Source organism: Pan paniscus, chromosome 10 (assembly GCF_029289425.2).
Source record: "Pan paniscus chromosome 10, NHGRI_mPanPan1-v2.0_pri, whole genome shotgun sequence".
NCBI lineage: Eukaryota > Metazoa > Chordata > Mammalia > Primates > Hominidae > Pan > Pan paniscus.
This window is the reverse complement of record NC_073259.2, coordinates 99203257-99222587: the sequence shown is the minus strand read 5'-3', so window position 1 is coordinate 99222587 and position 19331 is coordinate 99203257. Positions and strand designations below refer to the sequence as shown.

The following is a 19331-nucleotide window of genomic DNA, read 5'->3' as shown; positions in this document are numbered from 1 at the left end:
GCAGCAGTCAAGATTTGCAACTACATGGAATAAAAACAAAAAACCTTCACAGTATTTCCTGTAATCTCTCAGCAGCTTTCCCTATGTGGTTTTACTTTCCAGTGACAGGCACATAATGTTCTTATCATTCAGAGGGTTAACAAATCACCTATTTGGAGAGTGTTTTGATAGCACAAACTTCTATGGTTCTTGGCCCATGGAAAGAATTAAATACTCTGTTTCTAGTTGGATTTGAATTGTCATAGACGATGAGTAATGCTAGAAAAGTTATTGAAAATCGCCTCCAGGAATGAAGATGTTTCATAAGAAGCCAATCTTTTGATGAAGAAAGCTCCAAAGAGATTTAAACCTGAAACACCAAATGTGATCATGCCCCAGTTTTCTCTTGTTGCCCCCATAGGCTCATAATTATAAAGGAAGCTTGCATATTGGTGATTTAATGCTTTTATAAATGATAAGCTCAGACATTATTCCATAAAGAATGGGCACATAAATTATTTTCAAGCAGCCTATTTTCTCAGGTAGTAGAAATGGATCTATACAAGATACAGGATTATTTCCAAAAATAAAAACACTCATGATTCAAATAGCATGTTTTACTTTGTTGTCAAGTTAATATATATCTGCATCAAAAAATCATGTCATGAATTATTAGAGAAATAATCTCAAAAAGGCAAATTGCAAGGGATGAATTATTGCCTTTGAAGGAGCAACTTGAATCAAATCAAATAGTTCTCAAGGGGCTGAAACTATCTCAGAAAAAGTTCCTAAACTAAGTTATTATTTTATACTACCAACATTAGAATAAAACTTTTCATTCATTTGCCTACTTAAATTCTGCAAGGCTGTACCCTGTGGTGGAGCATTTACTTTTCCTAAGATACTGGGTAAATTGAAAGGAGAATATTTACACACCAAATAGGGGCTCTACAGTAAATACACGCTGCACAGACATGACCTGCATTTGAATGCTCCAAACTAAACAGGACATAACTTTCAGGTTAGAGTGTGAATAAAAGGCAAGTAGAAAAAGAAAACAATCTCTTAAAATCTTCAATCCATCCTGAAATTTTATTTATGTGTCATTAACTTAACAGAGTTTGTCTTACATGACAGTTCTGTTCTAAACCTTTACATATACTGACTCATCTTATTCTCATCTGAAGCAGTACTATCCATGGAGAAGGTCCCTAAGGTCACACAGATAGCCAGTGGCAGAACTGAGAATCAAACATAAGCAATCTGGCCCCTGGTCTGCATGCTGAACTGCTGCATTATGCTACCTTCCTGAAAAGCTAGTGAAGAGAAGAGATCTTTGTTGAAGGAAATCACAAATACAGGGTCTTTTTTGTTTTCCATATGTCAGGCATTCCACACTATTCTATTATATCGTATCTTGTGCTTGGCCTCAACTTCCGACTTCACACAGGGCATTTTTCTTTGTTGGAAAAGGAGGTAAGGCATTGTTAAAGGGTCTATTTTGGCAGGTATATGGTAGCAGGCCTGGTTTCAGCAGCATATTCAACTAACATGCAAAAAGGCAGGAGCAGGACCCGGGAAGGAGTCTTCCAGGTAATGTCTGGCTTTTATCATTCTCTTTTGTAGTTTTTCCCTCACTCCCAGTATACGCAGTTCCAAAGATCACCTCATCTGTAAAATGTCAAAATTTTTGCCATCACTCAGTGCAAGAAGCTTTCATTCAACACAAGGTCCTTTCCCATGTGAAAAACCAGCCAATCGGGAAAATTCCATATGAACCTTCCCTTCTTTCTGTCATTCTATAATTCAGATTGTGTGATTCTCCAACATTGCTCAGACCAGAGTCCCTTTCAAGATGATACATTATTTTAGTACCCTAAAAGTAAAGTTGAACTCACATAGAATGAGTAATTTCTTATAATTTTCACATACATCAAGAAGTTTAGTTAACGTAATCACTTTTGTTTGTTCTTCCTTTCCATTGGAAGCATCCTTGGAGATGAAAATGCAAACAAAGCAGTCAACTTTTCCTGCTATCACTTACAATGGCAGAAGTGTTGGTTAGAGTGGTGCAGAGGGCAGTGTTCAGAGTACGCTGCCTCATCACACATTATTTGTGCTTTTAAAATTGACTATGTACCATGGTGCCTGGTGCAGAATGAGTACTCCAAACTTTTCTGTTTAATGTATTACATCATCTTCCTGAGAAGTAGCTCTATTTTCGCCATGCTCATCTATCTTCCTTCCCCTTACTAAGATATTAATATACTGAGATTAAAACTACAACCTTCTAACTAGTTTCCTTGACTCTAGTTTCACCACCCTACATGTGCTTGCTAGATTTGATTTTCTAAAATAATAATTGGATCATGTTATTACCTCATTCAATTACCTTTGATAACATCTAGATTCAAGCATGATAATTGGCGCATATTCATCAACAAATTAATATTTGATGAACAAATGAATGAATAAATGGATAAGTGCTCCATGGGAGAATTTCAAGTCCTTCCACAGTTAGACCTTTCCCTCATTTATTTCATTATCTCCCTTTAGTTATTTCCATAAACATGGGACATTTATTTATTGTGTGACTTTGACATGTCAGATACCATGAGAGTTACTGAATGTTCAAAGAAATAAAGGAGCTCAAGGCTTCTTTGAAAGAAATTATCTGCTTAACCCACATTGATTTATTTATTGTCTTCTGCTTTCCCATTGCCAAGGTTTGTTAGTGTCATTTTGCCAACATAAAAAGCCATTTCTTTCTTTTCTCTCCATGCACATTCTTTTCATCCCTCAGGATTTAGCTCAAATTGTACCTTGTTCATTATAAACACTTACCTAACCACTCAAATGTAAAGTGATCCATCCCTCAATCCCTTCTCTGACTTTCTAAGACAATTATTTTAATTACATCATACTTTACTTTGGCCGGGAATTATACATTATAACTTTTCTGGTATGCTAAAGCTAAAATGTTATTATACAAATCTATAGTTTATGCTGTATCTCCTTATGCAACATATTTCCCTTGAGGCTATGCCCTTCACATCGTACTTTGTATTTCTTGGTATCTTCCATGGGGCCTGGTATAACACTTCCTCCCACAGTGGTTCCTCAGTCTATATTTTTTGATTAATTGATTGATGAGTTATTATAAATTTCCTTGTATTTAACAGAGAGGTATGTACCTTGTGCAGACTAATGGATATTCAATAAGTGTTGATTTACTGTCCAAGTACAAACTAATCAATATTATGGAAATAATAATTAATCTTTTACTTAATTACAACTGACAAAAGAGATGCCCCAGAGCATTCAAGAAGAGTCAGGAAATTAAGGAACTGAATATCTCCTTGATACTTTTTAATCTATTTTAATTCATTACTTATCCTTTCCCTGTCTCTATTCCCATTTCTACTTTACTGCTCAGAGTAGAAATTCTTAACCTGGAGTCTCTGTTTCCTTATAAAGTCCATGAATGGATTTCAGCTGGACTTGGAGCCCAATAAAATGTTATGCATAAAGAAAGCCAGGCTGTTATGTAACAACACAAAGTCAAGGCTTAAACGAAAGCTTATCTAACTCCAAACTATATCATAGCTTAGCTGATTTCTTCTGTTGTTAGGCAGAAAATCCACTGGACTATAAAAGACATGCAGTCTGGTTATTGTACTGGAGTGTCCAAGGTAAAGTTTGTAATAACAAAAAACACAAGAGAAGCAGCAGCAGAAGCAACAAGTGTTGCTTGAGATGTGTCAGGCACAGTTCTAAATGTTTTTTGTATTAAACTTCTTTGAACCTCACTATAAACTCATGAAGGGGATACCACTGTGGCTACTCACATTGTATAGATTAAAAACCTGGAGAACAAAGAGGTTAAGTTACTTGTATAAGGTACCAGGACACCAAACACAATGGTAAGGGATGGAGGAATAGAGGCACGGGAAGGTAGCCAAGGTAAAAGTTGTCTACACCAAATTTTCTTTCAAGCTATTCTGTATTCAAAGTGCCCTCGGTTCCACCCTAGTCATCTTTCTTGGCTGGGGAAGAACTCTGTCTACAGTGGCAACTACAGAGCCAGACAATTCACACCAGACCCAGATCTGACTTTGAAGAGTCAGTCTACAGACAAACCAGTCACATCAGGATTGTGAAGATAATCACTTGCCTCTAGACCTCTTAGAAAGTAAAGGGGTGTCAGAAGGAGACCTTTCTAAGCTCTGGCATTCTTCATATCCTTAATGGGCAGGTACAATTAAATACTTTGTATGTGATGTCAATGAGAGAGAATGGCCCTGAAATGAACTTCGACAATGTGCAGAATACAGTTAACCCTGTTAGCTAGTGGGTTGTCAGTAGAAATCAAAGTTTAAGTAGTTTAACAGTAGATGTGGGATGTGCTCTGAATTGGAATATTTCACATATCTATATGTCAGCGAGGGATTCAGGGAATCCTACCCCAAACATTCCAAGCCAGAATGACTTTAAGCAATCTGTGCACAGTGCTGTTTCTAGTCTTAAAATGGTTCCATTTCATGTTGGATTGCAAGAGACCTGGTTTCTGGTCATAGTGTCATGACTTCTTGGTGACTTAACTGCGTATGACTTTGTTGGGACATAGTTTCTTCTACCGAAAAATGAGTATGACAATAGATGTAACTTGTGATTAAAGATGCAGCTTTTAAATATGATGATGTTTGGTAAAATGCTTGAGATTTTGGAGGTGAGTTTCTTTCCAAACAACAACAACAAAAAGAAAATTTTTATTTGTTCCTGAACAAATTAAATAAAGTTTTAAAAGCATTGTAACTTGGTCATGGTTTGTAAAATAGTCTGAAAGATGTTATCTCAAAATTTTGATAATTAATTTTCTATATGTAAGAGTTTGCTTCCTCTTTCTTAAGATACATTATAGTTTAGTATAGTTTAGTAATGAAAAGTGGATTAGGCATGAGAAGACCTGGATATTAGTTTCTGCTTTGTTTCTTGCCAGCTCTGTGAACTTGGGCAAGTCACTGGGCTTCAATTTTCTCATTTGTAAAACAGAAATAGTAAATATGACTTATCTTGCCTAACTCAAAGGATTGTTTTGAAATATGTCAAGACATAATAAAAGCTTGCATTTACAGAGATTTTCACTTATAAGGATTAAGTTCTGAGTTAAGTGTTTTATATATATTGCCTTATTTAATCTCCACTCCAACACTATGAGTTAGGTAAGAATTTGTATCCGTTTTTCAGATATGGAAACTGAAATTCAGAGAGGTTAAGCAAGTTGCCTGAGTTCATATAGCTTACTATCGGGGGGAAGGAACAAGATCTAAATCTTAACCATAATGGTTCTGCTTTTATAAAAGTAAAATTATCTACATAAAAAGGCATTATGTCTTTTTTTCTCCTCCTCCTCATTTTTCTTCTTCTACTTTTTCTTTAATACTTCCTTTTCTCTCTCTCTGTCTTGTAATGATGGCCATAATTTGTCATATACACTTTAGTAGAGTTAAGTTTTGATAAACAGTAAGCCAGGATTGGGGCAAAACACCAGTCCGGGTACGGTCCATAGCCAATCATTTGATTGTCTTTACTAATTTAGCAAATGTATCTTGGTAACTTAGTATATACCATGGCTATTCTGGGTGCAGGGATTCTACAAACATGAACACAATGTCATTCCTCCCTTGGAGTAAGACACGTACATAAATAATGTGAGGCAGGAGTGATTATATGTCATCAAAAAGAGATAAATGCCATATAAGGAGAGTTCAGAAAGGAAATTAATAAATTCCAAGTAAAGGGGATCATGGACTTTTGCACCAATGTCCAGGGACAATAGTGCTTGCCTTTGTCTAAACTATCAGAATAACTAGATATGTCGTTATTAAATGTTAAGGAGATGCAGAGTAGGGTAAATTGTTTATCTGAGAGGCTGGGCTTAGGAAATAAGGCAAACTATAATGTGGTAACACGCCTCCCCCTCCTTAGATACCACTTGAGAATTTAATTTCTCTAAGTTTTTTTGAGGAAAAAGAATATTTACTGTGGAAGAATATACTTTGATGGCTGGAGGAGGGAAGGAAGGAGGCTGGAGGATGGGAGGGGGATCATCTCATGTTTCAAACTGTTGATTTCCAGTTTCCACCTGGTAACAGCCTAGGGGCCAGAGCATAATGATACAAGTCAAAACACAGAGACCTACACAGAGACAACTAACAGCATCCAGCAAGGGAATTATAAAAGCTCAAAAAAGATTTCCAGTGGCTAAATAAATACCTTTCCTTGTAGTTGCACTTGTTTTTCTTTTCATTTACTGAAATTTGGAAAGACACATAGACTCTATTGCCTTTTCAAAGTTCTAGTTTACATAAAAGTATAATCTATGAAAATAAAATTTTTCATATATAGATGATGAAACTATGTTGTGATCAACTACAGGTTATCTATGTATTTTATTTAAAAACTGGTGGACAAGGAGAAAGATTTTAAACTATGACTAATGAAAGCGATAGATGACATACTTTTCATATAAAACCATGACTTTCTTTCAGGACACTTTAGAAATATGTCCAAAATATACAGAAAAACTCCACAGCATAGTGCTTGAATTTACACAAACATTCCAAGGCAAGTAAGAATCCGAATGAGTAGTTTCACATAAGGCTACTCATTTATTTTTGCAGTCCACATTTAAAACAACTACAAGATTAATTTCATTCCATTTTTCTGGACTTACACAGCCCGAAAGCAAGAAAAAAAATGTCATTTTGGAAGTATAATAAATGCTACTTGTAAACAAGGCTAGAAAGGGTGGAGAATGAAATGAGATGGGGGGTGGGGAAACAAACCCTTTAGTTACAATATCTTAGGGAAATGAATCTACAATAAGACAAATTTCAAATCAAGTTGCTCCACTATACTGCATAAGCAGTTTAGAATCTTAAGCAGATGCAAAAAGAATAAAGCAAATGGGAGGAAAAAAAAGGCCGATAAAGTTTCTGGCTACAATACAAGAGACATATCATTACCATATGATCTAATGTGGGTGTCAGCCGGATTGTGTTCATTGAGAGAAACCTTATTTTTTAACTGTGCTATGGAGTAGAAGCAGGAGGTTTTCAACCTAGTGACAGTCACAGAGCAGCACCTACCCCCTCCTCCTTTCCACACCTGCAAACTCTTTTACTTGGGCTGAATATTTAGTGTAATTACATCTCAGCTTTGAGGGCTCCTGTGGCAAATTCCCGGATTAAAAGGTATGGTTTTCAATAATTGTCCTGAACTCTGCTACAGACTAATAAAACTTCGGTCAAGTTGAGAGCAAAAGGGATTATTTGGTGAGGAAAAGAAAAGGAAAAAAACTGTTAAACTTTTATAGTTTTTATGCAACATTTTAAACAAGTATTATTTGAAAACAGAAGTTAAATATTTGATAAAATGATTGAATGCATTGTTTTATTTCTTTCTCTTCTGTTTTTGCGAAGATGCCTCTTAAAAAACTGTAACCTAACACCATGACTCTCTATATTAATGTTTTTGTGTTTGTATTAATGAATGTTTAGCTCTTCAAGAGATGGTAACCGAAAAGTATTCTAAAGTAGCATATCTGTAATTGAGCTATATATTTAAAAAATGTATTTTTCTCCTGAATTTTTGATTGCTTTAAGAACTTTTAAAAGCCCAGAAGAACTGAACTCTGGTGATTAGCTGAAGATACCTAATGTATATTTCTTCAACCCCAGAAATGAATAGAAATTATCACCAGAGAAGTGAAAATAAACATTGAAAATATTTATGTTATTAAATGCCAAAGATATTAAAAACGCTGTATAATTTCTTAAATGTAAAGTGTCCCAGTCAGTATCTTCACTGCAAGTGAAATTTTAAGATACATTCAGTATAAAATGAGGATGTGGGTTAATTTTCTAATTTTAAAACAGGGTAACACAGTGACCACTGGTTAAGTGGGCTCCCAGTGATGTAAATACTTGTGGCTTTTTTTTTTCCTGTTGCTGTTTCTAACCAGAAAAGAGCCAAATGCCTCCTATAGTAACCCTTGTTTGTGGATAAATGCCGCCTTTATTCTTTATTTTAAAATTACATGTATTATCATTGAAGTTTTTAATCATCTAGTGCTGTAGGATTTTAATTTTGTTTTGCATTTATAGCTTCACTTATCCCTTGAGGGTTAAATTTTGACTTTGAAGGTGACACCAGAGGCATAGATAACATAATGCAAATGTTGATCTGGATGACATAGTTCATTTAATGGGCTTAAGTAGTTTTAGGAACCAGAAATTATTATTTTTGGTAAAACATTTGTAAATTATGGCAACTAGCTTCAGTGGAGTAGTGATATTACATTAGTAATTAGCATCTGGGACATTGTCATGCATTTTTAGACTACTTAAAACAGTTTCAGTATAATTTAAACAGCATATCATCTCAATAACAATCTCTTTGGTTACTACTTGGACAGCTGCTCTTTGCTCTTTATATTTCTGATTAATTAAGGAAAGAAGGAAATGACTAAAGGAATTATCAGTATTGACAGCCCACATTAAATGTTTTAAGATGCTGGGTCTTGAAGTACCATGACACTAATTTAAAACAGATGATTTTATGGAAGATTTTGCACAAAGTTTCTGGACATGCAATTATTTTTTCACAGTACAGTCAGGGTTAAATGCACACACACACGTACACTCTCTCTCTGTCACACACACATGAACACACACACATACACTCTCACACACACATACGAGCAAATGAAAATGAAATAAAAGTCGGTGATTGAAGTTAAAAGCTGCCTGTCTATATTCAGCTTCAATCAAAAAGAATATTGTTTGGAGAATTTGTACCATTTTAACAGGAGTAAACAAACATAAATTATAATACTATTTCTCTCAGCTAATACTCAACATTTTCTTTTTGTGGGTTGTTAGTGAAACAACCAGGCATGTTCTGCTCTGGAGAAAAGATTACAAAGCGACATCTGCATTAACTGTCGTTGCTATTTATTAAATCTGCAATTACTTTGCTTCATTTTTCTTTTAAACTTGTAAGACATTAAATATGCAAGGCTAGCAAGCTTGTGGTAAACCATAAACATTGCATTTTTAATGGGAAACAGATACAAAACCACTCCCTCAGATACAATCCAAAGGAACAGGCTGCCAAAACAAGAGTCTTCTCTTAAAGGGATACTCAGTAACTGAATGAGAGTGGGCTGCTAGAAGAAGCTTAATGTTGAACTTAAAGTGGCAGTGTGAATAATAATCTTTATAATATTTTGTTAAATGAAAAGCCGCAAGCCTGTATTCAACATGTGCTGCCTTAGACACATATCAGTAGTAAATATAAACTAAGAACAAACATGTAAGAAACTGAAACACATTTGTTTCTTCTCTAGAGAATCTAGGCAAAAATTCCCAGAAGATACCTTAAGGTTAGATCATACAAAGATCTTTCTTTTCTCTTCTCTTCTTTCTTTCTCTCTCTCTCTCTTTCTTTCTTTCTTTCACTTTCTTCCTTTCTTTCTTTTTCTCTTTCTTTCTTTCCTTTTCTTTCTTTCTTCTTTCTTTCTTTCTTCCTTCCTTCTTCTTTCTTTCTTTTTAATATGCTACAATTGGATAATGACTCAAAACAGCTGTAAGATTCTACTTACGAACGTACAGCTTTAATATGGATTCGTCTAAATGTACAATTCAAGGTAGAGATGATGGGACTAAATATCTGCTATGTTTTGGAGATATCAGAATAGTTTCAATGCAATTTAAAAAATATTTCATCTCCCAAATGACTTTGTTGCTATAAAGTATCTGTTGTTATTCAGATTTATTACGATTTTGTCACTCAGATTTATTTAGTGCACTTCAGTTGATTTAACAACATAGATTCGTGCTTGTGGAATGAATGGATAAATATGGAATACATTTATCAAAACAATACTTGTTTTTTTACAAAATGCCCTGTTAGCAAAATGAGATCATATATACATCACATAAAAATCAGAATTTTCCATATGTGTTTATTAGCTTATTAAACATAATGTTTGAGAAACTAGGAAACTGATTTATTTTTTAAAGCTGATCTTCCTTATACCAAGTTGAGGTTTTCAATCTGCTTTTTTTATATCAGAAATTCGATACTGAAAATAAGCTAATTTTGTGTTTTAAAAAATCAGACTGATTGCTTGGAACAAATGGAATAAATCGTCTTGTCAATAAAGTGATGGTCAATTGAGTCATTTGTGTGCAAAATATTGTGCAAGGCCCGGGTACAGAACAAGGAATAATAAGACACGCCCTGAAGGAGTACATCGTTTAGTGAGGGACAGACCAAGCACGCAAAACAAATTGCAATATAATGTGATAAGTTCTTTAAAAGAGGTAAGAGCAACGTGCTTTGGGAGCAGAGAAGAGGGAGAAAGCAGCATCTTGCCTGGATGAGCCAGGGGACACAGAAGAGAAGCCCACTATCTCATTTAATCTTTACAACACTCTTGCAAGGTCGGTATTCTACATGGCAAGTAGCTTTGATTGTCAGGGTTCAGGTGAGGACTGGGAATGGAGTGACAATGAAAAGGAATGTGGCTAGAGCTATTAATTCATACCAATTTATGAGTGGTCTGACATACAGCACAGGGACTGTGGACAGTATTGATAAGCCATAGGAAGTTAATAAATGGTTTGTAGTAGAAATTAATAAGACAAAATTGAATTTTTAGACGATGACTCAGGCAGCAAAGTGGAAGATGGACTGAAATAGAGGAAATATGCAAGGCAGAGATGAATTAGAAGCTCTTGTAGTACTTTAGGGAGAGATGAGAAGGGCCTGGATCAAAATAATTGTGGTAGGATGGAGAGATGTGACTGGCTTCCAGAGATATTTCTCAAGCAGAAATTGGAGATCTCCTATGTGGATAGAGATCATTTTATCTGACCATGTGTTAAGTGAGCATTGAAAAGCCCAACATGATTTATTATCATGACAATTTTGCAAACGACTTGGATATATAGTATATCATCTTAGTTTAGACCCAAAATTCCAACAAGCAGATTTAAATAATACTCAGATTTCTCATCCTAAGTAAATAGCTGTGCAAATGATACTATAATGTACCTGATCATCTTTCAATACATTTTTAATGCTCTGCTTCCTGATAACAAATGAAATATTATTTTGCACCTTTTCTCTGTGCTCACTGTATTGTGGCATATTATATAAGAAACAACACACGGATTAGGCAGTGCTACTCTTCTTAAATCTCTCATTTGTTTCCTAGGTTCCCTGGTTGTGAAAATACATGAGATAAATCATGAAGGCCACTATCATCCTCCTTCTGCTTGCACAAGTTTCCTGGGCTGGACCGTTTCAACAGAGAGGCTTATTTGACTTTATGCTAGAAGATGAGGCTTCTGGGATAGGCCCAGAAGTTCCTGATGACCGTGACTTTGAGCCCTCCCTAGGCCCAGTGTGCCCCTTCCGCTGTCAATGCCATCTTCGAGTGGTCCAGTGTTCTGATTTGGGTGAGTGGGATGCAGTTTCTCTTTACCTACCTTACTTGTTTTATTCTTGGGAATGGCAACTCTGAGAGTTTAGCATTTTCAGTTTTAATCTCTCTAAATTTGAGAGACAGTGCCACCTAATGAGGAGTAAAGGAAGCAGAACAGGATAGAAAGAAAAGTAGCGTTGTGGTTCTCTCTTTCTCTCTCTCTCTCCCTCTCTGTCCCTCTTCCTTTTTTCCTCCATTACTTTGCAATCTTGGACAAATCATTTTAAAAAATATTTCTGAGCTTTACATCCCTTCTTCTACAAAATAAAATTTTGAATAAAAAAAGTCTTATGTTCTAAAATTTCAGAGTAATGGTTTAATCTTAATTCTATAATATGCTTTTATAAAATATTAGATATTAAGAAAATCAGGTCAGTCTCTCTACTATTCACTTAGCCCAGACAACAGAGTTTCAACATTACTAAATTGTAAAATATGCAGTTATCAAAAGCAAAACAATCAAATTTTATGACAAAATCTTATCTTTCAAGTATCAAAATACTCCCTTAATCTCTGAGTCTTAGTTTTGTCTTTACTTTTGACATTTTGTAATCCAGCTGCTTATATTCTTTAGAAAGTTTCAAAGGAAATATTTATCACTAAGGTGTGGTGTAAATATTCAATATAATTGTGTTACATATATCTTTAGCCTAACACCCTAAAGACAGTTTGATTTATCATCTTTTCAGAAAAATTTGGTCTGGAAATTCCAAGAGCATTACACTTAGAAGATAAATCTCCAGAAAGATTGAAGCTCAGTGGATGGGCCAAAGGGGAATGAACTCAGTTTACATGGCAGCTGATTCACATTCCTCCTTTTGAAGGGGTGTATTTTCTTACTGGAGACGAAAAGAAAAAAAAAATCTTTATATCATGATTCTGCCATGTGTACTTCCTTCTGGAAGAAATTCCATACTATGATCAGGCACTTCTTTCAGAAGTCCTATATTTACTCAGAACATGCTTTCTAGCAGTAGTTTGCAGAAGAAAAATGCAACTTCTACAATTGGAATAAACTGCCTATAGGAACCCAGAAAAAATATAAAGTATATTCAGTAGTAACGACTGAAAAACACTTGAAATAGTTTCTTCAACACATATATTGTATAGCCATTTAAAACCCAAATACAAATGTTATATGAAGACTTTCAAAAGGCCACAGGATAATTCCAATGGATCTATTTGTTCACTCATTCAGAAGCTTTATTGGGAACCCATCATGGATGAGCTCTGCTCTAGGCATCTGGAGAAAGGATGAGGAAGACAAATATGGCCCTAGTTCTTGTGGATCTTATGTTCTAGTGGTGGTGACTATTATTTTTTGAATTGTGTATTTGCCACAGGGGAGATTGGATTACTCTTCAGAAATTTTATAAGCATCTAGAGATGACCTGCATTATTGCCTTGGGCAGGAAAATAACAGGGTTGAAAAAAATCTGAACAAAGAAATCACCATTTGATGGATATACACAGGATAATCTTTTCTGAAGTTACTAAAATGGCAAAGTTCCCAAAAAATGTAATGCGAGTTAAATTTCACTTTGCCTCTGAGAAAAAGTTAAAAGAATTTATTATTACTCTTGCTACATGTATTATCAAAAATGAAGGGTTGATATTTTTAAGGAAAGAAGAGTTGGCCAGTCACTTTAGTGAAGTTTTATTTTTTCGTAAATATAGTTTGCCTTTGCTGCCATGAAAAAATAGCTCATAAACCTTGACCCTGATGAAAGCATTGGGCCAGTTTTCCAGTTCTCTGTTATGTAAAAAGGCATGTCAATTGTTCAAAGTGAAACAACAACAACAACAACAAAATGTAGTCTTAGGAAGCAGCAAGTTCACTGACTTGGGATCTTTATGACAGTTTTGTTGTTGCCATTGATATTGTTTTGTTTATTTTTTGTTTTCAGATGAGAAAGTTTTCTACATGTTATCTTTTTTCTAGGAGCTCAAAGTGTACATCATTACTTTATTATAGCTAGGTTTACTGACTCATATACTAAGGAAGTAGCTAAAATTATAAAAATAATTTGTTTTTAAAACCATATTTAACTAAGGGAACTAAGTTCCAATAAGCAGTAGTCTCATGCAAGGTATTTTCAATATTTTGAAATTTACAGATGAATATTTAAATATATTATAAAAGTTTTAATCAGATATCTCTAAGAAAATACATTTCTTAAAGGGAAATGAAATTCACTTGACTTTAAATAAAACAAATGAACTCATTTCATGTTTTTAACTATTATCTAACTCTTCCTTACTTTATGATGCTGGCAAGCTGTTGAGAGCCTTGACATCTCCATCTGCAGAAAAATCACAGTCTTAGAAATCCTATTAATCGTGTGAGGTACCTGGGTCATAGTAGCAGCTTCATGCAGTTTTAAAATTATATGATGATTATATGCAGTAACAGATGAAGAAAAAAAGAAAGAAAGCAGGAGAAATGCACCACCTCATTCATTATAAATGCAATATAGTTGATTTTTTAATTTGTTTTATGTCCTCTAGTGATCTAAGCATGAGGCTTGAATTATTATAATAAAGAAAATAAATGCAATGCAGTTGGGGATGGCAAATGTTAATGCTTATCTGTATCAAAGACTAACACTGTCTTCAGGATTATCCTTGGTGGATTATCCTTGGCAGACACTTAATAAGCAGAGAGAAGCTACAGTGTTGAAGGACAAAAGTCCTTTGTCATCTTATTATCGAAATAATGTTTAATACAAATAAACTTTTTAAATTAAAATGTTTGACTACTTTTTACCACTAAGAAATATTCTTGGCAAAGTTAAACAACATCAAAATTTTAAACAATTCTTTCAAAGCTAAGAAGTAAAAACCTATGAAATTAAAATTATGTAATTACTCTGCAGGATAATTTGATGCCTCTGGAAAAATGCATGGACTGTTTTAGTCCCTAATTCTAATTTATCACAGTAGTATTAACACGCGCTTTTTTTTTTTAAGAGGATGAGGGATTGAGACAGTAAACATGAATTCCTCATAGATATTGGCCGAGTTGTTTCGTTGAACTTGTTGCAACTTACCTTGTAATTGGAACCACAATTTTATGAGACCCATATCTTGTCTTCTTTTATCTATCATGTTAAGAAATAAACCAGTTCCCTCTTAATTATAGCATTTATTTCAAAAAGCAATATTAAAAATAAATGTAGAGTTAGCAAATTCAGAAGTCTTTCAGTTACTTTATAATAATAAATCCACAATGTAACTCATTCTTCTAAAAATCAAAAAAATTTAAAACGTTCTGATTTTGATTGGATTTTCTATTTTATATGCTTGGCATCCTGAAGAAGACAGCTTCCCTTACTTAGGTACTCTTTGGCTCAGCCACTCATCTTTGGATCAAGTGTCACCAGGTAGTATAATTTGGTATGGACTTAACACCTCATTACTGAAATGCAAATCAGTCCTGACAAGTTAAATAAGAACAAGTATTGTCTTTTGACTAGTCTCCAAAATTAAAATAATAATTCTTGATGTATTTCTTATAAACAAATTTCAGAAGAGTTAAAATGCCTCTTAAAACTATTTAATAGTAGAAAGAACTTGGGCTGTGCAGTTAAACACCTCTGATCTCAAATTCTGCTTTGCTGTTTACTACCTGTAACCTTGAAACTTTCAAAACTTTGTTTCCTCATTTGATAAATGGAAATATATCTTATTTCACTGGGTAAGAATAGAAAAATGTATGTACAAATGTTTATTATAGTAACTTACATTTCACTTACCATTTCAGGCAAAGTTGGCTAAGAACATGAGGCTGTTTCTGATATTTCCTTTTATTTTTATGTATTAATGAGAATAATAGATATAGGCCATATACTTATTAGAGACTCTCAATGACTTATACTTATTATTCTCAATTCAAATTATATCATATTATACTCATTGAAAATAAGCCATATACTTATTAGAGACTTATTTAGAGTCTCTAATAAGTATATGGGTTGTCAAGCTAGAGACAAAATGGTACCATCTCTCTCCACCTCTCTAAAGAGGACCACATCATCTCCAAATGTAAATAGACAAGAACAAAAAAATTGTGCATTTACTAGGCAATTGAATGTTCTCCAAACCAATATTCCTTTGAACAAAATGAGTTTGTTTGATTTGAGAACAATGAAGCATTTGGCTATTTTGTAATCATGAGTGATTCATACCCCCACACACTTAGCCCTCTAAAAATGGTGCCAGAAGATGAAACACATTTAATTTTGCCATATAGAAGCATTACAAATAACTACTGGTTTCTAGTAATGTACCTTATAATGCAAATAATGTTTTAATTTTTAAAAATATCAGAAACAGTACAACCTTTTAAATTATATAGTTGCTTCTGCTTCGTAATCATTTTTCTTGAACTGGTGAAAAATTTTGTCAGAGGTTACCACTTGGGACATATTGTACTACAGCTTCTCGCTTGGCTGGGGAAACTGGTTTTCCAGAAGCAGACCTTATACAAGAGGTAAATGAACCATTAGACTTCTCCCATGAAATCAACCCAGAAAAATAAATTAGGACTATTTTGTAGAGGAACAGACAGAATGCTAGAGGCTCAGTTGCCTTTATCGTTTATGTCTGGCTCTGCAGCAGCAGGGGTGTGAGGTGCTCCTCATTCAGAGTTTCGAATGCACCAAAAGGGTGTTTCCAAAACATGATATGGGAAGGAGGCTGTGCATAGAGTATGACCACTGGATTGCCTAAATTGACATTGGGTAGGAGTGGAGTATGGGTGATCTTCACATGAAGCAAGAGTAATGCTCAATGTGACCTGGTTAAACAAGTCTCCTGAATCAAGGGGTTAAAGATGGAGAGGAGGAAGAGAGGGAGTCAAGAAGGCCAAAGGGAGCGTCTGTCTCCCTGACCTGAATGACAACTAACATAGCCCTGGTTTCCTTCTTAGTCCCCAGGAGGGAGAGAGAGGCAGCTGTGTGGGATCAAGGCATTTTGTGAGACTGCAGCTGTGATTCATTTTCCTTTGGAAGCACATCCCTAGCCCCAGGGGATATGGTGGGAATTGGTTAGCTAAAATATCAATTCCCTGGGTAAAAGAGGAAAACCATGAGACCCTCGAATCTTAACTTTTCTCCTTCAAAAGAGTGGAAAAAGATTACATAGTTCCTCAAAAATTTAAAAAAAAATGAGTCTGCAATTCAGTCTTAATAAAAAGAGAAAGCCCTTAGCATGTATACTGTAACACTCAAAACTCAGTTACTCTTGACTTAGTCTGTGGACTGCTTTAACTTCTGTAGCTTGCCTCCTTCTGCCTTTTTTACTGTAATCTACATTTGCTTTGATTATTCTATAATACTCAATTATATATACATATCTGTGATTATACAATATCTTTTATCTTTTTATATATCTATTTTATTTTTTTCTTCACTAGAAAAGAAGTATTGCAATAATTTATCTTTGTACAACCTCTACACAACAAACTGCCTTATACTTTGTAGACTCTTTAAACATCACTGAACGATTGATGAATGAATACACGAACATATGCATGGCTTGGTTCTTGAATTAATGCTTGGATGAATATTCTACAATATTCTTGACTCTAGCAAGCTGCAAAGAGAAGGGAACATGTCTGATTGAGAAACAAAAGTGATTTCTTAGTGCATCCTTGCTCCTTCCCTTTAAGGACAACTGTAAAACCAGGAAGCTTAGAAATTCCTTGAGTTTGACTGGAAAGAGAATAGAATTAAAGAGAAGAATCGTCTATGTATGAGGCCTGGTCTAACTGATAACGCAGTCAGATTGCCATTTTTAAGGTGGAAAAAGGGGAACATGCTTGCCTTGAGCAGAAAAGTTTTTGGTGGGGCTGGAGCTCCTAAATATTATTTTGGTCATTTGCCAAAAAACTGAAGTACACCACCAATGTCCCAATTATGAAGTTGAATACAGAATTATAAAAAAAATTGTTGAAAGTCAATAAGAATAAATCTTAGAATTTGGACTCCTGCCACATGGCAGAAAAAAAGCATGATGTTTTAAGACAACCTGGCCTTTGTCCAACATGATGTTTACCAGATTGCTGACATTTGCCAGCAGAACAATGCTATTCATCACTGGGACAACCAAAAGAAGGGAAGAAAAAAAAAGAAGTCTATTTCTTACTAGTCTTTATTCAGAAATGATTTTTTGGTAATGTCTTAAGTAGTATCTTATTTGCTTTAATAAATAACTAGATTTTAAAGAAGATAAACCTCCTTACAAAAACTGGGAGAGCAAATGTCTAATCCAGGCTACCTTGAAAATAGTGTGTTTTAGTGGAAAATTTAGAATTATGTTAAATAAAGGCTGCTCAATGAAAAATAAATGTAGGAAACCACTATGCTCCTGTTACTACAGCTGAGTGAATTTTACCCCAAAACATGGTGGCTTAAAAAAATAATTTAATTTGCTCACGACTTGAGGTATGGAAAATTTGGGAAGGGGTCTGAGGGGCTGTTCTCACTTGGGGTCACTCTTGCATTTGTAGTCAAATGTTACCTGAGATTTATAGTCTTAAGAAGGCTAGCCTGGGCTGGACACCTGTTCACTCTCATAACTGACAGTTGCTGCTGCTGTCGCCCACAAGCTTGGCTGTTGTATCCTCTGGATTGCCTCAGACAGCCTCTCTTTTTTTCTATGGCCCCTGGCTGTCCCAGAGCAAGCATCCCAGAATTGGGTAGCAGCTGTACAATATTTTCTGACCTAGTCTCAAATGTTATGGTGTTTCAGTCTATTGATTCCTAGAGGCATCACAAGGCCATCCTGAATTCAAAGGGAAGAGAGAGGAATTAGATGCTACCTCCTAATGGTATTGGGACAAATGCATATTGTAGAAGAGCATGCAGGATAGAAAATTTAATGTATGCCATCTTTGAAAAATATAATCATCTGCATATTTACTTACATTTCTATACATTTCTAATGAGAAGTTTCAGCATAATTATGTATTATGTAGAGAAAGCCCACAGATATTACATGTCCCCCATGAAGGTCATTATTTAATGATTACAAACTACATTAAGATGTTAAATAATTATAATTAAATTAATTTACAAATTAACTTCATAGTTACTTAATTCTTCTACTTAAGATTGTGAAAAAAGTATTAAGTCATATCTTGATGACTTTGTTTTCATTATGGAACATTTTTTGGACATAAATTGAACCTGGCTAGTTGATACATATAATTTAAAATGCTAACATTTTACTTTTTATATCATTTTATGAATAAACATAAAATTCATCAGTATCAATAGGAATTATTTAGTTAAAAATCACATACAATTAATACAATCATAGGCTAAAGGCAGAATTTAAATTTGTTTCTTTAAAAGTTTAAAAAATTAAGGTAGGATAACTGTTTCATAGAATACTATCTGTTTTTATATTTTTTGAAGATTAGGTTTAGTTCAAATAAGCATTTTTTAATTATCAGAGATAATCTCTAGTCCTCGTGTATTTCTACCACAATTTACTTCCGGCTTGGTGTTTTCAGATGAGGAAATGGAGCCTGAGGAATGCTAACTTACAGATTCCGGTCATCTCTCCTTAATAGCCGAGTTGATTTTAACCCGAGCCATTTTGACTCTAATGATGTACAAACAAAGAGTAATATTTTATAGATTTGCAAAACAGTGTAGCATTTGCTACCATTAAAATAGGGTTAAATTGACCAGGAGCAGTTTTTGAGGAGTCTAATTACTCAATTGGGGATCATGTGCTTCCTAAACTGAAGGCTTATCCAAAAGCCCTGAACTTGGTAGACAAGCAC

General features: G+C 34.5%; 1 protein-coding gene across 2 annotated transcripts in view; it reads left to right on the top strand.

Annotated features, from left to right (window-relative positions):
* The first annotated feature begins 6584 nt into the window (after positions 1-6584).
* Positions 6585-19331, top strand: part of DCN (decorin) — a 37354-nt gene continuing 24607 nt past the window's right edge. The window contains exons 1-2 of one of the 2 annotated variants that reach the window (XM_003823401.5): positions 6585-7235; positions 11267-11510. In XM_003823401.5, coding sequence (XP_003823449.1) covers positions 11300-11510 — 211 coding nt within the window. In that variant the 5' untranslated portion in view covers positions 6585-7235; positions 11267-11299. Of the gene's footprint in view, positions 10491-11266; positions 11511-19331 lie in introns of both variants that reach the window. The other variant, XM_008977058.5, reaches the window with a different exon arrangement.